The sequence below is a fragment of the Durio zibethinus genome, chromosome 6 (genome assembly GCF_047325235.1).
Source record: "Durio zibethinus cultivar Kanyao isolate XHJ-2024 chromosome 6, ASM4732523v1, whole genome shotgun sequence".
Lineage (NCBI taxonomy): Eukaryota > Viridiplantae > Streptophyta > Magnoliopsida > Malvales > Malvaceae > Durio > Durio zibethinus.
Window position 1 is genome coordinate 34,126,877 of NC_143167.1, and position 22,380 is coordinate 34,149,256.

Below are 22,380 nucleotides of genomic sequence, written 5' to 3' on the forward strand. Positions count from 1 at the left end.
AATTTCTTTCATGTCGAAAAATCAATGAATTTGTTAGAGAAAACAGAAAATACTTGCCCGACAAGAAAAAGGAAATAAAAATAAAAATGAACGACACGTGATGTGATGACAATGACGGTTCGATCGTTAAGAAAATGGTGGGACCGGGTCCATTCCTACGCGGACGGTTAAGATCTAATCTCGAAATTGTACGCACATCAGGTGCTACTTATTATCCCTCCCTCAGACTCGGTTATTTTAGGGTTAGGATTCCGTCTCATTCGTGATCTAACCAACTTCTGCAATTCTCATGGCTTCCGTTCCACCTCTCCCCATGGAGGAGCAACCACCAACTACGGAGGAGCGACCATCAAGTGAGAAGAAACAGGAACAAGAACACGATTATTTTCTGTCTCATTTTGACGAAGATACCGATGAGGAAGAAAGCAGCCAGTCCGGTACTTGCGAAGCCGAGGAATTTCGTGAGATGACGGATGCGGAGCAAAAAGCCTTTTCAGCTGCTTTCAAAGAGAGTGGTGTAAGCCTATTTCTGCAAAATTTAAGTTTCATATACATATATTCTATATTTATTAAGTTTACCTTGTAGGGATTTGATGTTCCTCCTTTTCCTGGGGTTTATTACAACGACCTAATTACGCCCATGAATATGAGTAAAGGTGGGCCGGAATATCTATTCCGTTATTCCGTGGCAGGGATCGGCCGATATAATGAAGAACATGTTGGTTTGGTTTTTTTTTTTTTTCTTGTTTTCTTTATCTTTTTTCCGGTGATATAATTTTGACTGATATTTTTAATGTTTTCAGGGAACCAACTATGAGGTAGTCCGAGTGGAAAAGTGCATGCAACAGGCTGCTCGCGGTATTAAGTACTACATAACCTTCCATGCCAAGAATAAGATTGCTTCAGAGCATGGCAGTGATACTCCTAAAGCTGCTGATGATAGTAGCGATAAAACTGAAATCTTTGAGGCTTTGGTCTTGTTCGGTATTCCAAAGGACAAAAAGGATGAACCAATCGATGTGATCTTTTGTAGGCTAAAGGGTACCAGGCCAGGTACTAATGTTTTTCATTAATGCAATTACTTTTAAAAAAAAAAAAAAAATCCGTACTTGGTTATTGATGAATTATCACTTTTATATTCTACTTGAATATCCGATTGTTAGCATACATTACACTAGTTTAAGGGATATGTTTGGTGATCCTTATCTACAAGGAATACTCCGTAAATTTAAACCCAGTTGTGCACTTCATCTGTTTTGTGATGAACAGATATATCATTTGCATTTACTGGCTTAATTATAGATATGTCGTGAATAGCAACTACTTACTATGATGAAGGATTTGTGAACTTTTTAACGAATGACTTAATTGTGATTGCCATATACAGTGTGTTGTGTTTTCATGTTGGGGAGTTTGTTGGTCTGCAGTTGAGAATTGCTTGTGTGTTGTTTGATATTTTGCATGACTGTCATGTTTTGTTTATTGGGTTACCTTTACTTAAGGTTTTGGATATCTAGTTATCTAGGGTAAGTGCTGGCTTTTGATGAGCTTAATGAATGGCTACCCATTTTTAGCTAGAGGTTTTACCGCTGTAGAGTAGTAGTAATATAAAGGCAAGGTTTAGGACTTCTTTATGATCTTGGTGGAACGACAGAGACTAACCCTATATTTAGTTTTAGATAAGGAAGTAAAATGCAAGTTCAGGTGAGTGTGTTCTATTGGTCAGAAAATTTTTTATTTTAGGGTGCTGCCCATGTTCACATATATATACAATCACAATTAATTTAATTTATTGGTTGTGTTGATGTAGATCTTTGAAAATTTTGTGGAGGCGTTCAGCTGGTGGGTGAGAAGAGCACCAGAAGTTGAGCACGTCATCTTGTTAATGCTTCTTATTTTATAATTTGAACCTCTATCTAGAATGTTTATGTGTTAAGCGATCTAAACTCATCCGACGCTTTCGCTTACCGACTACAGTACTGTTGATTATATAACTTTGTGCTGCTTCTATGTTTAATGATTTAGCTATGAAAACCACATTATCCTAATTTCTTATACTCAGCTTTAGGTGAGTTAGGGAACTTTTATTCTGCTGTCACAGTGTTCATGGCCCATTTTCGCCCCAAAAGCTCTCGACGAGCTGTATACGAAATTAACATCTATATATCTAGTAGAATGAAATTTACGTCTGTATTATATCTAGTTATCTGTACAATGGATCATATAAGTGAGAGAACCGTTTTGCTACTGAGTCAGCGCCAGCACCATTGGTTTATACAAGACTTAAAGCTTTTTTCTGGTTTAAGCATCTTCTGCATGAATTGCTGTTCTGTTTCCTGGACCATAAAATGTCCTTTGGCTGGGCCTGGGATGATCAAGTTGAACCTCCTTTGAGCCTAGGCCTAGAAGATTTAGCGCAAATCAGCCTATAAAATGTATAAATCAGACAAAAAAAAAATCATTTAGTCACCAATTCAGTGAGAATATAAAAGTAAACAAATAAAATCAAGCGTAACTAAGTTGTTTGAAGTTTGAAATCGGTTCTCATTGTCATGGATTTGATTCTTCACCAACATTTAAAGATTTTGCATGTATTGTCTGATTTAGTTTCTGTTGGTTAATTAAGTTTGATCGATAATGCAAAATCTTAGGGGAGGAGAATGCCACGTGTGCATTCAAGAAATCAGGACACACCATATGTACAAAACCCAATCCAAATTTCAAGCCAAAATTACAAATGCTGGCAATTACTGTTATTCATGCACACTGGATCCATTTGCCAAATATTTTATCTGGAATTTGCCCCGTTAAAACCACTCATGTGAAATGTGGTTGTCTGTTGATCCTTACGGTTGGGCATTTGCGCATTGTCAAGTCCACACATTAATATAAAAATTTTAATTAACAATGTAAATTGGTTCGGTTTGATTTCTGATTTGGTTTCTTATTTAATAATGTAAATTAAAACATGAAAAAAAATCACTCTCTAAACTTTAATTAAAGAATGAATCTCACCCATTTAACCTCATAAATTATGGGTTGAGACAGCAAAAAATCAAGTATGAATAAATAAAAATGACTATGAAATTGAACCAATACACAAAATGAGGCAGAAAAGAAAAAAAAGAACATATATATACACACAACAAAAAAATATACAAAATGAAAAATCTTAGAAAAAAAGAAAAAAAATATATACATATATATACACAACAAAAAAATATACAAAATGAAAAATCTTAAGGAATGAGCTGTCACGTGTTGATTTTTGAGAAAAAATTGATAGAGTTAGAATTTTAGCATATAATTAACTTTTCAAATGAAATCTTAAAATGAAGAGAATTATATATTTTTAAAATATAAACTTATATAGAAAAAAAACTTGTACAAATAAAATAATTAAATATTTACATAATATAAATATAACTATCATTAATTTTGTAGTTTTCAAAAATAAATCAATCCAAATCAAGTTAATCAATTTTTATTGCAGTCCAAGAATTAAAAAAAAATTATAAGTGTTAAAATTTAAATATAAATTATTATTTTTTAAAAATAATTATATAAAATAAGTAAAATAAACTTCTGGTTCATCAATATTTGATTTTAACCAAATAACGTTCAATGTTACATTTAAATGATAGGTGATAAGTTAAAATAAAATGAAGTAGCTAATTCTTATCATATAAACTAATTAAAAAAAGTGAAACATCATAATTATTTTCCTTTGATAGAAAAGGGTGAAGATTAAGCATATAGTAGTTTTTAGATTAACAAAAATGACCAAAAAAAGTTTGGCATCAATTTGGTCATGGAATGTGATAGATCATATAATCCTACATATATATTATTTTTAATTTTATGAATCAACATTTTTATGTGGTGGTGGTTATAAAAAATGCGAGGAAATTGAAAAAGAAAAAACAAACTTGACCAACAAGAAGTCTAAACAAAATCTGTTGTGGACATACATTTGTGATTGTTACCCATTGCCATGGCCTTTTGCTTTGTACTTTGATTATTATTCAAATTTGAAATTGTAATTTCTGTATATTATCTTATGTTGCATCATGATCAACATACACTTGATTATTATTGATAAAGGATACTGCACTTGAGAAATCAAGGAAAAATGCGTAAGTTCAAATTTGCAATTATTTTTTTTATTTTACATAATTCAATACATTTTTATATTTGCATATATGATAGTATTTTTTTTTTTAACAGAATCTTGTTGGGCCATGACAACAGTTTCTCTATTAGAATCTGTTTGGTCCCTCAAATTTAACAAGGCTCCTTCTCTTCTATCACCACAAATGTTAGTAGATTGTATTCAAGAAAATTCAGACGAACTTGAAGGTAGACGAGACTGCTATCAGCATAGTGTTGTAAAAGCACTTGAATGGTTGAAGAAAAATGAGGTTTATGGGGAAATTGATTATCTCTACGTGAAAAGTTAGGGAAAATGTCGTGCTAGCTCCATTACCGTAAGCATCAATGTGTTTTTGTTTTTATTCAAAACAAATATATGAATTGTAATATTGTATCAACGTTTTTTTTATTGTTTTTTTCAGCCAACTGTGCGTGTGAAGATCGAGAATTACCGTACTATAGTTGGTGAGGATAAGAGTCAGATTCTCATGAAAGTTGCACGTCGACCCGTTGCTGCCGTGACTGAAGCATATCAGGAATTTATATATCTAAAATATGTAAGTAATTTTAGATTGTTTTATATTTGTCAAATGCTTTTAAATAATTAGATTTACATTTTTTTTAACATCACTACATGATTGTCTCTAATTTTTCTTTTTGTTATTTCTTACCATGGAAGGAAATCTATGAAGGTCCAGAAAAGGAAACTGACGAGCCACCTCCTTTGCATGCAATCCTTATTGTTGGTTATGGTACAGAGGGACAGGGTGCGGATGCAAAAAATTATTGGTTGGTTATTAGGGTTTACTAGTATGCTACACAAATATTATATTACTATGGTATTATACAGTTTATCTAATCTAATGGTTGAGTTTGAAAACTATCCAAATTATGATATATATATATATATATATGTCTTTTTACCAATTAATTCTTCTGGTTTGTGAATCTAAAGCTTGTTCAAAAGCAATGATCATGTACACATCATGTTGTATGGTTTATATATTAATATAAAAATACCAATCGATAAAACCATCGCTCATTCCACATTTGCAAAATAGGAAAGTTGTTACTTTTTCGTTACATGATTGTTTCATTATCATTCAATAATTTATTTATTAATTAAAAGAAACCCTATTCAATTAAACTTACCCATTTTAAAGAATCATTTATAATTTAATACATTGTTTTTTTTTCAATTAAACAACAATCCATTAATTATGCTTTTTAATTTAAATATCACCATTAACATATTAATACATTGTTCTTTTTCAATTAAAAAACAATACATTAATTATACTTTTTAATTTAAATATCATTGTTGACATATGTAAATATATGCTTCTTCTATTTTTCTCACACACATATATATTATTTATTGAAGAATTTAGTATTGCGAAAACATGTAATGGATGCATTTCACTTATAAATTTTTTATTATACTTTTACAATTATCTAATCACAATAAATAATTACGTTTAAATTCATCACTTATAAATAAAGATTCTATATAAAGTTTTTTTTAAACCCCATATAATTTTAAATTATGATTAAGTAATTATAATATAAATATTGTAAGTTATATGCTCATCTATGTGATATGAATATTATTTTATAGTAAAATATTTTTTAAAAAAATATATTAATAGAAAAATTGCTAGAAGTTGGACTGCGTGATGAAAAATTGCTAGAAGTCAGGATTTCGTAAGGGTTTGGCTCGACTCATGAGGATAGACAAAGAAGTTGTGGATTCTCATACAAAGTAAAAAACAAGAACAGGTTTGCCTACCTTGAAAGTTCTTTCATGAGTTTCTAGTGCAACATGCCAACGAAGAACGTGGGTTAGATGTATTCATCTTAGCTATATACGAAATGGTGATATTTCTAAAAGTTTTGGGTTTTATTGAAATAGCGGTGGTTGACTTCTTCGAGAGTGTGATCAATGGTTGTAACCCTTCAATGGTAATATTAGCAGAGACTATCAGATCTTTGAGTTACTGTCGTCGGAATGGAGGGTGTTTTATAGGCTGTATACAATTATTATACTTATGGATGAAAAGTCACTTCGAATGGAGAAAATGTGCTTTCTCGAAGCTTTATGTCCACAATCAAACTTCGATCAAGGAATTCTGTGAAAGTGAGTGGTCAGAACAAAAGTCTAAAAAGAAGTGGATAGCTTTCCTACAAAAATTGACTAGTGCCAAAGTAAGATGGTTGGTTCCGTGGATGAATCGTGAACTTATGTTGTATCAATGTGGAGATAATATTGTGGTCTCACTTTTGGGTTTATGAGGAACAACAAGTTATGCACCACTCCTAGTGAGAAGGCAGTTTGGGGCAGAATAGTTCATTCTTATGAGGCATGGATTCATCAGTTAAATTTCTCTTACAATGAGTCAAAAGCATTTCAGAGGATGAATGAGATGATTAAAGTGTGGAAAAACTCCTGAAGAGTGAGTCTTAGATCGTTCACTGATAAAGTCATTCTAGGGTATTTACTTTGGAGAGCAAGACGAAGACAGGAAATGATATTCACTTATGAAAGCTTTCAACCGCCAATAGGAGGAAAGCTTGAAGAGACACCATCAGAATTAGAGCTTGTGATAAAAGAATTTAAGTTTGAAAAGGATAAGTTAAAGCAAAAAATCCAGAAGCTTCGAGAAGAAAAAGATTAGTGGAAAGATAGAGCTGAAAGACATGAAGCCAGAGTTTGCAAGATTGCTAGAGAATGTGATACAGCTGTTGAAAACCTAGCAGAGCTACACCAAGAACATAAAAGGTTATGTGTGAGAGAAAGGGCCAAAGAGATAACAATTGTTAAGCTGACTGAAGAGAATGCAAGATTGAAACAGGAATATGCTGAATTGAAAGAAGAAAGTACCCAAGTACAGATAAAGAATAACATGTTGAATAGCTACCTAAGCAGGTTGAGATAAAAGTTGAATGAACAAGAAGATCATATTGCTGCATTGGTTAGAGAGCATAGAGAGTTATCATACCAAGTCTGGTATGATAAAATAGATAACTTAAGAAGATAAAAGTACATTGAGCACCTAACGACCCAAATTTCTAAAGGGGTATGCAAGGCAAGAGAGATGGTAGAAGAAGCAGAGGTATTAAAACAAGAGGTGGCCCTAGTAGGAGAAAATGGGTAACTTCTATTAAACTTCATCGATGAAGCAAAGGCCTAGTATGAGCAGATCAAATGACTTTATGGTTATAACTCTAAGATGATAACTCAATGTAAATAAAAGTTCTTTGGAATAAATGAAATTTTTTAGCATCGTCTTAAGGCAAATATTCTTTGCATACCTGTATTTTCATTTATTGCATTCTCACTCATTACACTTAACAAAGTAACCATGAGATAGTCGTATAAATTTAATAATTCTAAGATACGGTATTCAAGGTTCAAGGATAGCTTCATCTAGCAAAAACCTTATCTATCGATATAACACAAAAGCTAGAACCAGATAAATGGAGCAAAAAAACTCTCACAGATTTGAAAAGCTGAAAAAAACATGAGAAAATATTAAGAATGAGTTGAAAAAAACTCTAGATGCCCTCAATAAGCTAAACATGGAAAAAAAAATAGAAGAAAATACAAGCCAAGAAGGCCCTCCATCACAAAAAATGGTCGATCTTTTGTATTCTTCAAGTTTTGGTCCATAACAAGCCCAACCCACACAGGATATTCCATCACAACAGTTCACATATCCTGTATACCCTAAAATACCATCAGCCTCGAATCCATGACATTATCATAGCTATGTAAATTCTGTCTTTACTAAAATGGTAATAGAACCGATTCAAGTTCCTGATCTAAATGACTCGAAAAAGAAAGAGAAAAAAAAAAGTAAAAGTGATGGAGTCTCAAGAAGATTCAAAGATTAGTATGCTTAAACAAAAATTACGGGTCATAAAAAAGATTGAATTTTATGGTTCTGTTGATGCTGCTAGGCTGTGCGTAGTCCCAAATATAGTCATTTCACTAAAATTTAAAGTATCAAAATTTGAGAAATATGATGGTACGAAATACCTAAAAACTCATATTACCATGTATTGTCAGAAGATGACAGCCCATGCCTATAATGAAAAACTATTAATAGACGTTTTTTAAAATAGCCTTATATGCTCTACTGTCATGTGGTATGTCTAGCTGGACAGAACCCATATTCGTTCTTAGAGTGATATGACTAATAATTTCATTAATCAATATCGGTTTATTATGGATCTGGCTCCTGATCGTTTGTCTTTATAGAACCTGAAAAAAAAAAAGGTAAATGAGTCTTTTAAAGAATATGCCCAGAGATAGAAGGACGTAGCTTCTCAAGTACAACCCCATCTAACTGAGAAAGAGATTACAGTGTTATTTCTTAGCACTTTAAAATCTTCTTATTATGAAAAAAAGATAAGGAATGCAACAAAAAATTTTACTAATATGATAATTTTGAAAGAAATTATTAAGAGTGTCATCAAGAATGATAAGCTAGAAGAAGGTGAAGCATCTACTAAAGAGATCCCGAAAAAAAAAAAGACTGAAGCTAAAGCTGTGAGCTTTGATTGACAACAATTTAGGGGTTATCAACCTTACCCATCACAAGGATACCCCTCATATTATCCTGATGTGAATTACACCTCTCTTTATCCATACCAACCCATCCCACAGCCATCCTACCGCCAAACATATCAACCTTCCTTCAGACCTCAAAATGCCACATACAATCCTAACACTCAACCTATCTCAAGACCTCAAACTTGTCCAGCCAGCCCAATAGGAGGTTCTCGGGAGCAATGAACCACTCGTGAAAAGCCTGTATTTGATCCAATCCCTATGACCTATACAGAGTTATATCATGAGCTTTACAACAATCATCCGATTGCTTCTAATAAATTAAAGCCACTTAAACCACCTTACCTTAAGTGATATGATCCCACAGCCTTTTGTGACTATCACTATGGGATCACTAGTTACTTTATTAAAAATTGTACTACCTTGAAACACAAAGTGCAATTACTGATCAAGGATGGAATGATTAGTTTTGATACAGGAGGGGTAACTTTACCAAATGTTAGTGGTAATCATTTGCCTAACCATAATGTGAATGCCCTGAGTAATGAACATAAATGCTATCTGAAAAGAAAAGTGACAGATATTAAGACACCTCTTAGTCAGCTGTTTGATATTTTATGAAAAGTTGATATGATACAACCAGTGAGTTTGCACAGCTATCATTGATTCGAGACCGCTATAAACAGTTAAATTTCACAGAAGAAAAGAGAGTTGGTGACATAGACAACTTCTAGCAATCTTTCTATAAATATTTTTTTAAAACAATTATTTTACTGTAAAATAATATTCATTTCACATAGACAATATATGACTTACAATTATTATATTATAATTACTTAATCATAATTTAAAATTATATGAGGTTTACACAAATTTTATATAGGACCTTTATAAATTTATACATAATTATTTATTGTAATTGAATAATTGTAAGAATATAATAAAAAAATTATATATGCAATGCATTCTTTACATATTTTCGCAATTATATATATATATAGAAGGAAAATGTAAGAAGAATATATTTACATATATCAATGGCCATATTTAAATTAATGCATTGTTTTTTAATTGAAAAATAACAATGTATTAAATTATTTACGATTCTTTGTAATGGGTATGTTTAATTGAATAGGGTTTCTTTTAATTAATAAATAAATTATTGAATGATAATAAAACAATCACATACTAAAAATGAAAAGTGGACTTTCTCTTTTGAGAATGGTAAATTAGTCAATATTTAAAAACAACGCAAAACGGCCCCTCTCTTTTATTTTTTATTTTTTTAATTTTTTCAAACAAGAAATGCAAAGCTCAAATTTTGATTTACCTGAGATCGAGTGTTTTAATTAGCCCAATATTTTACTTTAGATGATGCCTATACAATTCTTTAAAATAAAAGTTAAAATGCTAAATAGAAAAATGAAGATGCAGGACCAATATTTAGATGATTGTTGGAATAACCGGGTCGTTGATATTGAGTAGTACAAAAAGCCAATGGGTTAAAGGACATTTGGCATGTAACACAGTTACAAAACAAAACTGTCCGTCCCACGCGTACGAGTATAATAGGGGGAAGAGCTGCTAAAAAAATATATATGTGTGTGGGCATATGATAATATAATTTAGTTAAGTTTTTGGTACTGATAACATTATATTTTAATTTATTAGCTAAATGGCGTAAGAAAAGTAATAACTTAAACGTTCATTGTCATTAAAAAATGAAATAAGGAAAAGAATTTAGAAACCGGTAAACTCCACAAGTAATTAGTAAACAGTAAATAAATTTTAAAAAGTAAAAAAGCTAAAACTCATCCTGTTAACAGAAATACGGGTATAGCAACCGTTTTATTATTTTATTTATACTTACCCCTCTAGGAGAAAGACTAGTGCAGCTGATTTAGTATTTTCAAGAAGGTCACGAGCGTCCTCCTCATTTCAGCGTTTCTTCGTCTCTGGTAATTTCTCATCTTCTCCATTTTCATTTCTCTCTGTACCCGTTTGCAAGAGTTTATGTTTTCATTACTCTTTCTGTTTCTATGTGCAAGAGTTTATGGTGAGGTGAAATTTTTTTGGACAGCTATACTTTATGTAACAGAAGAATTTCTAGGGTTTTCTTTGATGAGATTGATGGAGAAGTTCATTATTTGGGTTTTGGTACGTAGAAGCTTAATCAGGTGGAATCTTAGTGGTTTAAAGGGAATGGTTCGTATTTACTTGCAAAGTTTCTTAATGCTATCCTTCTGTTATTTGGTGAAGTTTGAAAAGCTTGTTTGGTTTTTAGGACTTGGCCAATTTATTGAATATCTTTTGGCTGGTTTATTAAAATGAAGATGGCTTTCTGATGGTGAGACTGTTCTTTGGTCCTCATGAATAGCTAGAAATGAATTGGTTTTCGAAAGGGGAAAATGGGAAGTGGATGAGGTGTTCTTTCTTATTAAATCGAGAGCTTATTTGACGTGGGTTAAAGCTATAGAGGGTGAATTGAGTTTGGTTGAGCTTGGGTGGAGTATGGTGGGTATCGTCAGTGTACATAAGCCAAGAGTAGGGGTTTATTGATCGCATCCGGTGGGGTTTGGACAGTGCCGATTTGTTTGTGGATTGGCGAGTAGAATATCGTTAATGGTTTTATGTTTATGACTTGTGTATTGATAGACCTTTATGTTTCTGGAAATGCTTTCATTAATAAAATCAGATTGAGGGAAAAAAAAAAAAACTTTGTGTTTTTGATGGTTTTGTATATTGGAGGATTTCTTTTGAATAACTATCATATTGTAATGGAACCATCTATGTGCATTTTATTATTGCCAGTGATGTGGCTTGCTCTATCTGCTTTTGCATATTAATGAAATTTATTTGACTTAAAAGAAAAATTATAATGTGAAAATGAAAACGTAGAAGGGAGAAAAAATTACTAAAACTCACCTGCATCTTAGAATCTTGATTTTTTTTCTGTTTTGCTCCTTTATCTTTTTTTTTTTTTTTTTACTCATTTCCTGGGTTCAATTTTGTAGATCATGCCGTTAGATATAGAAAAGGCAGAACCGATTCTCATTCCTAATGGTTATCCGGTACACGTGGATTGGAGGAAGAAAAGGATACTGCACTTGAGAAATCAAGGAAAAATGCGTAAGTTCAAATTTGCAATTATTTTTTTATTTTACATAATTCAATACGTTTTTATATTTGCATATATGATAGTATTTTTTTTTTAACAGAATCTTGTTGGGCCATGACAACAGTTTCTCTATTAGAATCTGTTTGGTCCCTCAAATTTAACAAGGCTCCGTCTCTTCTATCACCACAAATGTTAGTAGATTGTATTCAAGAAAATTCAGACGAACTTGAAGGTAGACGAGACTGCTATAAGTATAGTGTTGTAAAAGCACTTGAATGGTTGAAGAAAAATGAGGTTTATGGGGAAATTGATTATCCCTACGTGAAAAGTTGGGGAAAATGTCGTGCTAGCTCCATTACCGTAAGCATCAATGTGTTTTTGTTTTTATTCAAAACAAATATATGAATTGTAATATTGTATCAACGTTTTTTTTTATTGTTTTTTTCAGCCAACTGTGCGTGTGAAGATCGAGAATTAGCGTACTATAGTTGGTGAGGATAGGAGCCAGATTCTCATGAAAGTTGCACGTCGACCCGTTGCTGCCGTGATTGAAGCATATCAGGAATTTATATATCTAAAAGATGTAAGTAATTTTAGATTGTTTTATATTTTTCAAATGCTTTTAAATAATTAGATTTACATTTTTTTTAACATCACTACATGATTGTCTCTAATTTTTCTTGTTGTTGTTTCTTACCATGGAAGGAAATCTATGAAGGTCCAGAAAAGGAAACTGACGAGCCACCTCCTTTGCATGCAATCATTATTGTTGGTTATGGTACAGAGGGACAGGGTGCGGATGCAAAAAATTATTGGTTGGTTATGAATTCTTGGGGATCTGATTGGGGAGTAGAGGGATTTGGACGGGTTTGCAGAGATACTACGGTAGATGCAAAGTTTTTGCTTACACGAATCGCTTATCCTATATTTGATGAGGAGAAAAACCAGAAATGAACCATATGTTTGAGACTTAATATCCTTTGTTATTAGTGTTATTGAGATTTTATATTACACATTACAGTTGCTTAGTTTGATATTACAAAAGAGTTATATGGGCTTAATATTTTATAATATCAACTTTTTGATCATTTTATTCTAGTTTTTATTGCGAAAATAACAATCATTTCAGCTGTGAATTAATTAAATTTTCGTATAAATTCAAAACTTTCTACACCATAATTATAGGTAATTGAGATTATATTTAATATTGTAAATAACACTGTATAATTGTTGATTTTTTGATAAAATTGGAAAGGAAAACAAATTGGACATAGTAAGAGCTTTTATTTCAATACTGATATAGATAATATATATATATATATATATATATAATAAATTAAAATTTGGCACATTCATTATGATAAGCATGTTGTTCTTTTTTCTTTTTTTTTTTAAAGAATAATTTTAAAAAGTTATGTAGCTAGTTTTTCTAAAGTTTCTGTAACTTCTCAATTTTTTTTTTAAAATTTGAAAAGACATAAAATTTTTTTTATTTTATATTTTTTTATATTTGATTTTTATGTAAATAAGCAAGTCTGTGTCTCGCTTATCTAACGCACGTATAGTTTCAACTTGTTTTTTTTTTTTTACATATGGATATTATAATATCAGTTTCATTTTTGTCACGTTTAGATTTTTTAATTGCTATGTCAGTTATTTTATATGTCATCAAAGTTTACTTAATAATATTTAATTTCACATTAACTTATATTTTAATTATTCATGAATTTAGAAATTTAAAAATTTCTATATTCTTAAACTCAATTAATTATAGATAAATGTGCTTTATATTTTGTGTCATTTAAAAGTTTAAATTTAAATTCATATTTACTATTAATTAATTATGAATCAAATTTAATTATTTATAAATTTAATTAATTAAAAATAAATATACTTAACTTTAATACAATTTAAATTAAATATCTTTATTAAATAATATAAATATATAAAAACTATGCAAATTATGATATATATATATATATATATGTCTTTTTACCAATTAATTCTTCTGGTTTGTGAATCTACAGTTTGTGCAAAAGCAATGATCATATACACATCATGCTGTGTGGCTTATATATTTATATAAAAATACCAATCGATAAAACCATCGCTCATTCCACATTTGCAAAATAGGATTGTTTCGTTATCATTCAATAATTTATTTATTAATTAAAAGAAACCCTATTTAATTAAACTTACCTATTTTAAAGAATCATTTATAATTTAATACATTGTTCTCTTTCAATTAAAAAACAATACATTAATTATGCTTTTTAATTTAAATATCACCATTAACATATTAATACATTGTTCTTTTTCAATTAAAAAACAATACATTAATTATACTTTTTAATTTAAATATCATTGTTGACATATGTAAATATATGCTTCTTATATTTTTCTCACACACATATATATTATTTATTGAAGAATTTAGTATTGCGAAAACATGTAATGGATGCATTTCACTTATAAATTTTTTATTATACTTTTACAATTATCTAATCACAATAAATAATTACTTTTAAATTCATCACTTATAAATAAAGATTCTATATAAAGTTTTTTTTAAACCCCATATAATTTTAAATTATGATTAAGTAATTATAATATAAATATTGTAAGTTATATGCTCATCTATGTGATATGAATATTATTTTATAGTAAAATATTTGTTTTAAAAAAATATTAATAGAAAAATTGCTGGAAGTTGGACTGCGTGATGAATATTTAATGGGCTACGTACTGACTAGGAGAAAGGGATAGAAGTAGTGTATTGAGCTTGAGAGGGGCACTGAAAGATGGACTAATCATACATGGCATTGCTGTGAAAAGGGTTACTTTGAAAATCACGGCTCTCTAACACATGGAAAGTCGAATTTCGAACCAACTATGTTGAACGTGGACAGCATTTTCTTGCATTATTACTAGGTATTTTTCACTTGGGTTAGCTTTTTTTTTTTCCAAGTCAAGTTCATTTTTATGGGGAGTACATGTATGGACATAATGTTCCCAATACCCATAATTTAACCAACATCCACCATAAAATGAGCATTACAACTGCATACAATTCACAATTCAAACAGTATCCTGACCTTGCTTAGAACTTTCCTCAATCCCCTTCCACCAAGCCATAAACATTTATTTCATATGCATATGTAAATACACATGAAATGAATGAAATTATTCCATGCATGACACAGGTTACAATCTAATTCTTTAATTAATTAACAAGTTTTCTTATTAATATGTTCTTCATGTACAAAATCCGTTATGTCTAATGCATAGACTGTATCAAAAAGCCATTAGAACATATTATTTAGGCGATTTTGGCGTACTAGATAAAAATAATTTAAGTTTAAATTGTGTTAATTCGAAAAGAACCTTTAGCCTCTAGATTCAATTGAATATTACGCAATTGTTAAGATTTGAGAAAGAAAATTTTTGCTTACATTGGTTTTGAAATTAATTAAGTTTACGTGAAAAAAAATAGAAAGGGTTGTAAATTGAAAACTTGCACAGCCAGCTTGCAGCAGTAGCATGCAAATTTTGGTTGTGGTGGTGACCGGTGAGCACTTAGCACTGAGCACCTTCAATTAGATTTTGCCACACAACCTGAATATGGAAAGGCTTTGAGAGGTTTGAAGTTTGAACCCCCAGTGGTATCTAAGTGCAACAATACTTGGTCTATATTTAGAAGCAAGAAATCAATTAATGTTGAGAGCTGGTTGATGACCAAGTAAGACCTAAAAGTTGACAAACAAAATGATCCAAAAGCTTTCATAAATCACGATGTTATCAACCTGAATTACCATTATACAGGGGTTGGTCGGCCTCATCTACACTCAACGACCATCAAGTAATTAGATTATTGAATTTGAAGCTTGTTAGAAGAAGGCAGTGAAAAAGAGCATGGCATAAAGCCATAAACATTCGTTCTATGAGCTATCAATAACTAACAGATATTTCCCCAGCTAAACATATAATAAACAACTAATGAAATATTTGACAGATAGTTTAAGACGAGATCATCTAGCATAAACATACTAAGGGCCGGGTTCAATTTACCTACACTCCAATTCAAAAGCAACATAGTTTTAATATTCTTCTTGAACAAGAGCAAAATTCCATCAAGTATGCACGCCAAAAAACACAAATATAATTAAATCACTTTATTCACTTGCCCACAAATCCATCCAAAGTCTTACCTTCCACTTCTTCTTCTGCTTCTTCTTCTTCATCATCATCTTCTTCATCTTCATTTTCGACTTTCTCTTCTGCTGCAAATATTTCAACACTAAATATCAAGAGGAAAGCACCAAAACATTGATAAAACAAAGCTAAACTTATGTTTCAAGTCTATTATGCATAATATTAGCTGAAGTAAGCAGTGCACAAGAAGAAAATTATAAGAAAAGCTTGCGCCAATTCTATTTATTCAAAAGACATAACATTAATGACATATATGGACATATGTTGAAGTCAAACTCACCTGTTTTAACGACTGAAAAACAAAGTACTCAGAAATATAGAATGACACACAAACACACACACACACACACACACACATATATATATCTGCAATAAAAATGAACATAGAATAGAGCATGCGTTTGAAAATTGCTTAAATTCTGTGCATCAAACAGAACAGACACATCATTTACAAGTATGAAGATGCCTAATTAACCAGCGAAACAAATTGAAACTTGATGCATAATTTATGATTCTATATATATATAACAACAAATGAAAATCATTATACCTCTTTTGGTACCCTTCTCCCGACAAAAGATGATTTCGGTTGCGTCATCTACTTTCCTTTTTGGAGTACCCATTAACACCAATGCTTCAGAGGTTTTTGTAGTATCATCACAACCATAAGCAGTACCAATTTTGGCCTGAAAAGTTATGTAGTGGTTGAGACCACCAGCAGCCTGCCGCATTGCCTTTTCCACTTGCACTACCTCATACTTGGTCCCCTAAAAACATTTATAGAAGGAGATTAAGAATGTTAGCAAAAAAATACCCCAAAACTAATGCAAAAATAAAACACGAAGATAGGAAGAGAAGCCAATCTTACTTTTTCCTCGTTGTAAACTTTGATGGCTGCTACAGAAAAAGGGAAGAGATATTCTAGGGTGTAGTCGTCCATGGTCATGGGTGTAATCATACCGCTGCAAGAAACATAAGGAAATGGAGGAACATCGAAACCCTTCAATCACAACCCACAAAATAGAAAAGATGAAAAAAATATATAGATTAGCATGAAATTTTCATACACTGGAGTGAAAGAGATTAAGGAAATGCAAAAACTAAACAAGGGTTTTTACATCAGTAGATTTAACAGCATCCAGATATAACTTTTCTTCTTCCTTGGTCAGCTTGTGCTTCCCAATCGCTATCATCGCACTCTTCACCAGACACACTGAAATCGTCAAGCAACTTATAGTGGGTTTCTCTGTCACATATAATAGGGTATGTGGAAAACGTCATCTTTCTCTAACTGCTGTGTCTTGTCCGTCGGTCATTGCTCTTCCTTTGCTGAAGGTGGAGAAGACGCCATGAAGAAGAAGGAGATTGCAGAGATATTGGACAGCTTAGCTTTATATCAGAATCGAAAAGCTTTTAAAGAAAAAAAAAATCTGCAAAGGCAAACCCTAATAAATATATGACGCAGAGGTTTAACCGTCCACAGAAACTTGGACACTATAACTCTCACGTGTGCAGTTTTTCTTTGATTCAGTATCACGGAGAAAGTTTTTTTTTTTTTAAATTGATAAACAGTAGTATACTAGTATTTTGATTCTTATTCAACTAAGACATTTGGTTTAGGATTTTAATTCAATTGAAACAGATTTGTAAAGGAATTAGGATTGTCTAATTTTTTTTCTTTGTAAAAGGTTTTCTACAATAAATTCTAACTCCTACCTTGCTAGATTAAACAAAATTAATTTCATTAAAATTGAAAATTTAGCCATTGAATTAAGTATTATAACACTAAGATTAAATTTAGTGGTAGAAATATTTATTTGAATGCAATCACAATAATAGATATGATAATTTAAAACACGATATAATAATATAATATAAAAAAGAACACGAAAATGATATAATTTAAAATTTTAATAATAATTATGTATAAATTTAATAAAATAAAAAAATATTTCATATTTTCTTGTTGATATGAATTATCATATAAAATATAATACGAATATATAAATTTTAATACTTTATATGATACAAATATACGAATTAATCTTTAAATCTGCAAAGTAATGTTAATGTATTGAATAATGATATTCATTCGATTGTCTAAACAAAGCAATCAACTATTATAATTAAAAAATGTTACCACTTTTTAATTTTACATTAAGATAGTGAACGATTTTAGGATTTAATGAATCGTATTATTGAAATACTCCTCCCCACGCAATCGGGGAAAAAAATTTTGAATTCCATTGAAGATGTGATAGAATCCTAAATGAACTCTTAATAAAATCGAAATGCAAATAAACAATTTGCTATCTCTGCATAATCCCCGAATAGCAAGTTCTGCCGAATTTGTTGTAGGCGCTCATCACACTGATCTTAACAAAGCCATGGGGAGAAAAATTCCAAGCAATTAGCTTAATCTGTTGAATCTGTTTATGTATTATGATGCTTTTTCCTCTCTTCTGATTAGTGATCACATGTATAAAATGTTATACTTCTATTCACACCGGCATTTAAACAAATTATACTAGTAAGACTTTGATAAAGGCTTTTAGTTATATATAAAAAAGTTTGGGTTGGTCTGATAAATAATTTGTTACACATTTGATAAGTCGTTGTAAATTAACTTGAGCATAAATTTCTTTTGGATTTCTTTCTACTTTTTTGGGTTAAACGCACCATTGCTTTCTAAATTATATCATGAAATATATAAATTTGGTACTGCTTAAACAAGACAAAAAAAAAAGATGTGGTACTTAGATATATGTTCCTTTTAAGAAAGGGGCATCCTTAAAAACAGCGACCTGTCCATTAACCAATCAAAACCTGCCATTTATGATGCCACATGTCAAATGATTAATATCATCATGGCATTGGCATGTGCCAATTGAAATCCTACATGACAGGGTTCTCAACCTCACTCTCACTACTCAAATCATCATCGGTGGCAGCTGAGGCTGAGGCCGAGCCTGATGCCCAGCCTGAGACCTTCTCTTTAGCTGAATTAGAGTTGCTGGAAAGATCATACTTAAAATACTTGATCTTCTCCTTTCCTTCACTCCCACTTCCTTTCCTTTTTCCCCTGGAGCTATCTACCAGCCTCATTGAATGGGCAGCAGCCACAAATGCCGCTGTCATAGATTCATTTTTCATTTCATTTTCTTCATCTTCATCTTCAGCTTCTCCTTTTGCATCAAGGTAAAAAAGAGGATCATCCTCAAGTTTCTTCTGCTCTACCTTTGATGCTGATTGCTCGGAGACTGCCTTGGAATCATCAACATGTAATTTGGCATGGTATTTCATGCCATCATCAAATACTTTTATCCCTTGTTTCTCAAGGTTCAGTAGGCACTCTGGACAATTAGATTAATTGCAATGAAACAACAAAGAAGGCAGTTAGCAATGCAAAACTCAAAAGATACCGTTATTCTATGTACTGAAAGAGACTAGTGGAGCTACTTACTTATAAGAGCTTTAGGTGAGGATCCACTTATTCCTCTCGCTTTCTCATCCATGCCAATCAGGCATGAGATCCATTTGGTTATTTGAGAAGGTAAACAGGAATTGGCAAAGGCACTTGTATAGTGAGTAGCTCTATTTTGATCCCCATTCTTTCTACAACAAAGCAAATGATGAGATAAATACAAAGCAGGCTTTATCATATGAACTATAACATTTATTTGTACCTGAATAACTCAATGGCTTCAAGCGTGACAATCAGTCTTGTCATGCAAATACTTTTTACACGCTCTGCTGATAGGTGAACTGTCTCTGACTTGAGGAACGAATACTCCACCAGAATAACAGCATCATACAGAATATTTCTCAGCAGAACTCCATCTTCAGGTCCCTGCATGGAATGTCCCTTCGGTTTAAATAACCATCAATAACCGATGCTTATTTTCCAATGATAAGGTTAGTGTTAAGACCAACAAACAAAATCTATCAACAAGGTTAATATTCTAAGCATGATATAATTCGCACCATTCAAGGGATCAACTGTTCTCAAAGTATTAACAAAATAGAACCCAGATCCAAGTTCAAGCAAATGTTACAACAGAGCTACAGAGAGAAAAAAGAACATGAAGACATAGACAGACTTCCATTATTAAGCCACTGATACTTCATTTCCACAGCCCCCAACTTAATGCCTCCTATTTGCTATCTTGCCCGTGAAAAGGAAAAATGCAATTAACTGCAGCATGGAAGTTCCCAATGCATTAAAATCATGAAAAGACTGGGGTCCTGTTGATGTCCATAAAACACAACAGACTGCTAAATCCTATAAACAAATCGGTCTGTAAACATCCATCATTCCGAAGAGCATTCAGTTAACAAAGGTGGAACAGAGTAAGGGATAACAGAGATAGCTAGAGGCCATGATCCAATGATGCAGAATCATTAATGCAGAATATGCATTTGAACAGTTTAAACATTTGCATCAGCCAACAGACACAGAGTTTCTATTGTAGAACCAACACTTATAACTCATACAAATTTAACTCATGTAAGCATTGGCAGACAATTTGATATAAAGCACAAAAACATACAAAAAAAGGAGGAAGAGATATTAATGAATTAAAATATCCAAGCACAACAAACCAACCAGCAAGGCAGTCACTGGCAAAGCTGGCTGCAGCAACATCCTCAGAAGTATCTCTGATCAGCAGAAAGTGATAATTAGATGGTAAGAATAGCAAATATGACTTTAAGGAAAAGAGTTAACAATAACATAGGCATTTCCACTTTACGACACAATGTAGAATATATATTGAGACAGGCAAAGTTAACTAATTAAGCTAAAGCAAAGGTGAACTGCTCTACAGTGCACCAAATGGATGTCTTATTTTAATTCATATGATTTGGAATTTGTCCAAAAGAAAGTGCATCCCAATATAACCAAGTAGAAACTGAACAAAATTACTATCAGTCAGGAGAAACTAATGCATTTTGCCAACAAAAAGAGGCAGAAATTAATACTACACATATAAGCTTAAGATTTAGTCAATGTTGAAAATATTTGGCACATGAATGCTCTTCATACATCTTAAGTACAAGTACACACTAAACTCAGGATAGAGTAATGCAAATGCTAACAGAAAATCATACTAAAAGACAACCACAGGGATTACAAAAAAAAAAAGAATAATATCAATAACAATTCAAATTCGGACAGAAAGTACAGAGCACTAACCGAAGAAATAAAAGTTGTGAAAGCTGGAAATTGAAGCAACCGCCCAACTTCTCAACTCTTTCTCCAGCACCATCCCTTCAGTCCCAAGCCTCAAATCCAAGCAAAGTTTCAACAAAAATGCTTCCACCATAACCACACCAGCCAAGTAATTAACATCGAAACCTCTTTTACTATTCATTCTATAAATTTCATCACCAACCAGAGGGAAAAAGGATTGTAAATTTACATTCCTATCCATCCAAATAGAAACCAAATCCTCAACCGGAATTACCGAATTCACATCAATACCTTCACTTTCCTTACTCAAATCCTTACAACAGCACATGCTTATATAGCCAATAATCACTTCAACCAAACACTTCACCTTTTTATTCACTGTCTTCTCTCTCTTTGAACCCAAGTCCTTCCCTAGTACTTCCACAACTAATTTATAAACCTCAAAAACAATTGGAGCAACTAATGCTATGCTTTTGAAAGAATTAGAGGGACTTGAACACGAAGAAACTAACTGAAAGAGATCCTTTATGATAGATAATCCATTCAAAGGATCTTTACTTCCAAAATTATGGCTTCGAAACGACAAAGCAGAGTATACCCAAATGGATTCCAGCGGTGGGTCAATCTTTGCGTGCATTAAATAGTAGAACTTATCAATGAAATCAGAAAATTTTGGGGTTTCTTTGTGGGTTTCAGCTAAAAGGTCTTCGAGGGATTGTATTAGACAAAGTTGGTAGTTTTCACCTATCAGAAAATTGGGTTTTGCGGTAGTCGCAGAATCTTCCAGTGATAAATCCATGGCGTCAGCTAAAAACCAACTAAAATTTGTGAAATTTTCTTTCTTTAAGTTCTGTTTAGGGTTAGGACAAGAGAAGGTTTCAAAAGCTAAACCCTAATTTTCCTAAACGCTCAACTTATCAGGCTATCAATTTAGGGTTTTAGGTGGGCTGAGTCTTCCCGATATCCTCCAGTTTCATTCTCTCCAGTTCATACAGTTCTTCAAAATTCTGCCACGTAAGAATAAGTGAGTGGGCCCCCAATATGAGGTTTGGCTGGCTATGATCGACCAGAGAAATTAAGTCAGCGAAGTCTTCAATGGGTTCAATTAAAATCACTAGAGAACCAGAACGACGT

General features: G+C 31.9%; 3 protein-coding genes across 3 annotated transcripts; 2 read left to right on the forward strand and 1 right to left on the reverse strand.

The window, feature by feature from the left end:
- The first annotated feature begins 203 nt into the window (after positions 1-203).
- On the forward strand, positions 204-2,054 carry LOC111285816 (uncharacterized). The gene is made up of 4 exons (XM_022875424.2): positions 204-517; positions 587-718; positions 804-1,053; positions 1,811-2,054. Exons 1-4 carry the CDS (start codon positions 290-292, stop codon positions 1,816-1,818), a joined length of 618 nt encoding a protein of 205 aa, XP_022731159.1. The 5' UTR covers positions 204-289; the 3' UTR covers positions 1,819-2,054.
- Positions 2,055-2,737: 683 nt separating this feature from the next.
- LOC149518608 (uncharacterized) lies at positions 2,738-5,125 on the forward strand. Its single transcript, XM_089761607.1, has 6 exons — positions 2,738-2,838; positions 4,105-4,136; positions 4,228-4,421; positions 4,575-4,709; positions 4,832-4,954; positions 5,108-5,125. Exons 1-6 carry the CDS (start codon positions 2,738-2,740, stop codon positions 5,123-5,125), a joined length of 603 nt encoding a protein of 200 aa, XP_089617733.1.
- A 13,655-nt stretch (positions 5,126-18,780) lies between these two features.
- LOC111284552 (uncharacterized) lies at positions 18,781-22,378 on the reverse strand. The gene is made up of 5 exons (XM_022873241.2): positions 21,250-22,378; positions 20,662-20,714; positions 19,742-19,905; positions 19,519-19,670; positions 18,781-19,408 (listed from the first exon to the last, which is right to left on the reverse strand). The coding sequence occupies exons 1-5, from the start codon at positions 22,043-22,045 to the stop codon at positions 18,951-18,953; spliced, it is 1,623 nt and encodes a 540-aa protein (XP_022728976.2). The 5' UTR covers positions 22,046-22,378; the 3' UTR covers positions 18,781-18,950.
- Positions 22,379-22,380: the final 2 nt, after the last annotated feature.

Excerpts from the sequence above, each read along its gene's own strand:
- LOC111285816 (XM_022875424.2), top strand. The coding sequence starts at position 290 with ATGGCTTCCGTTCCACCTCTCCCCATGGAGGAGCAACCACCAACTACG. Across the intron at positions 518-586 it reads CTGCTTTCAAAGAGAGTGGT|GGATTTGATGTTCCTCCTTT; the intron begins GTAAGCCTATTT and ends TTTACCTTGTAG. Across the intron at positions 719-803 it reads GCCGATATAATGAAGAACAT|GGAACCAACTATGAGGTAGT; the intron begins GTTGGTTTGGTT and ends TAATGTTTTCAG.
- LOC149518608 (XM_089761607.1), top strand. The coding sequence starts at position 2,738 with ATGCTGGCAATTACTGTTATTCATGCACACTGGATCCATTTGCCAAAT. Across the intron at positions 4,422-4,574 it reads AATGGTTGAAGAAAAATGAG|CCAACTGTGCGTGTGAAGAT; the intron begins GTTTATGGGGAA and ends TGTTTTTTTCAG. Across the intron at positions 4,710-4,831 it reads AATTTATATATCTAAAATAT|GAAATCTATGAAGGTCCAGA; the intron begins GTAAGTAATTTT and ends TTACCATGGAAG.
- LOC111284552 (XM_022873241.2), bottom strand. The coding sequence starts at position 22,045 with ATGGATTTATCACTGGAAGATTCTGCGACTACCGCAAAACCCAATTTT. Across the intron at positions 20,715-21,249 it reads TCACAACTTTTATTTCTTCG|AGATACTTCTGAGGATGTTG; the intron begins GTTAGTGCTCTG and ends TCTGCTGATCAG. Across the intron at positions 19,671-19,741 it reads GAAGCCATTGAGTTATTCAG|AAAGAATGGGGATCAAAATA; the intron begins GTACAAATAAAT and ends GCTTTGTTGTAG.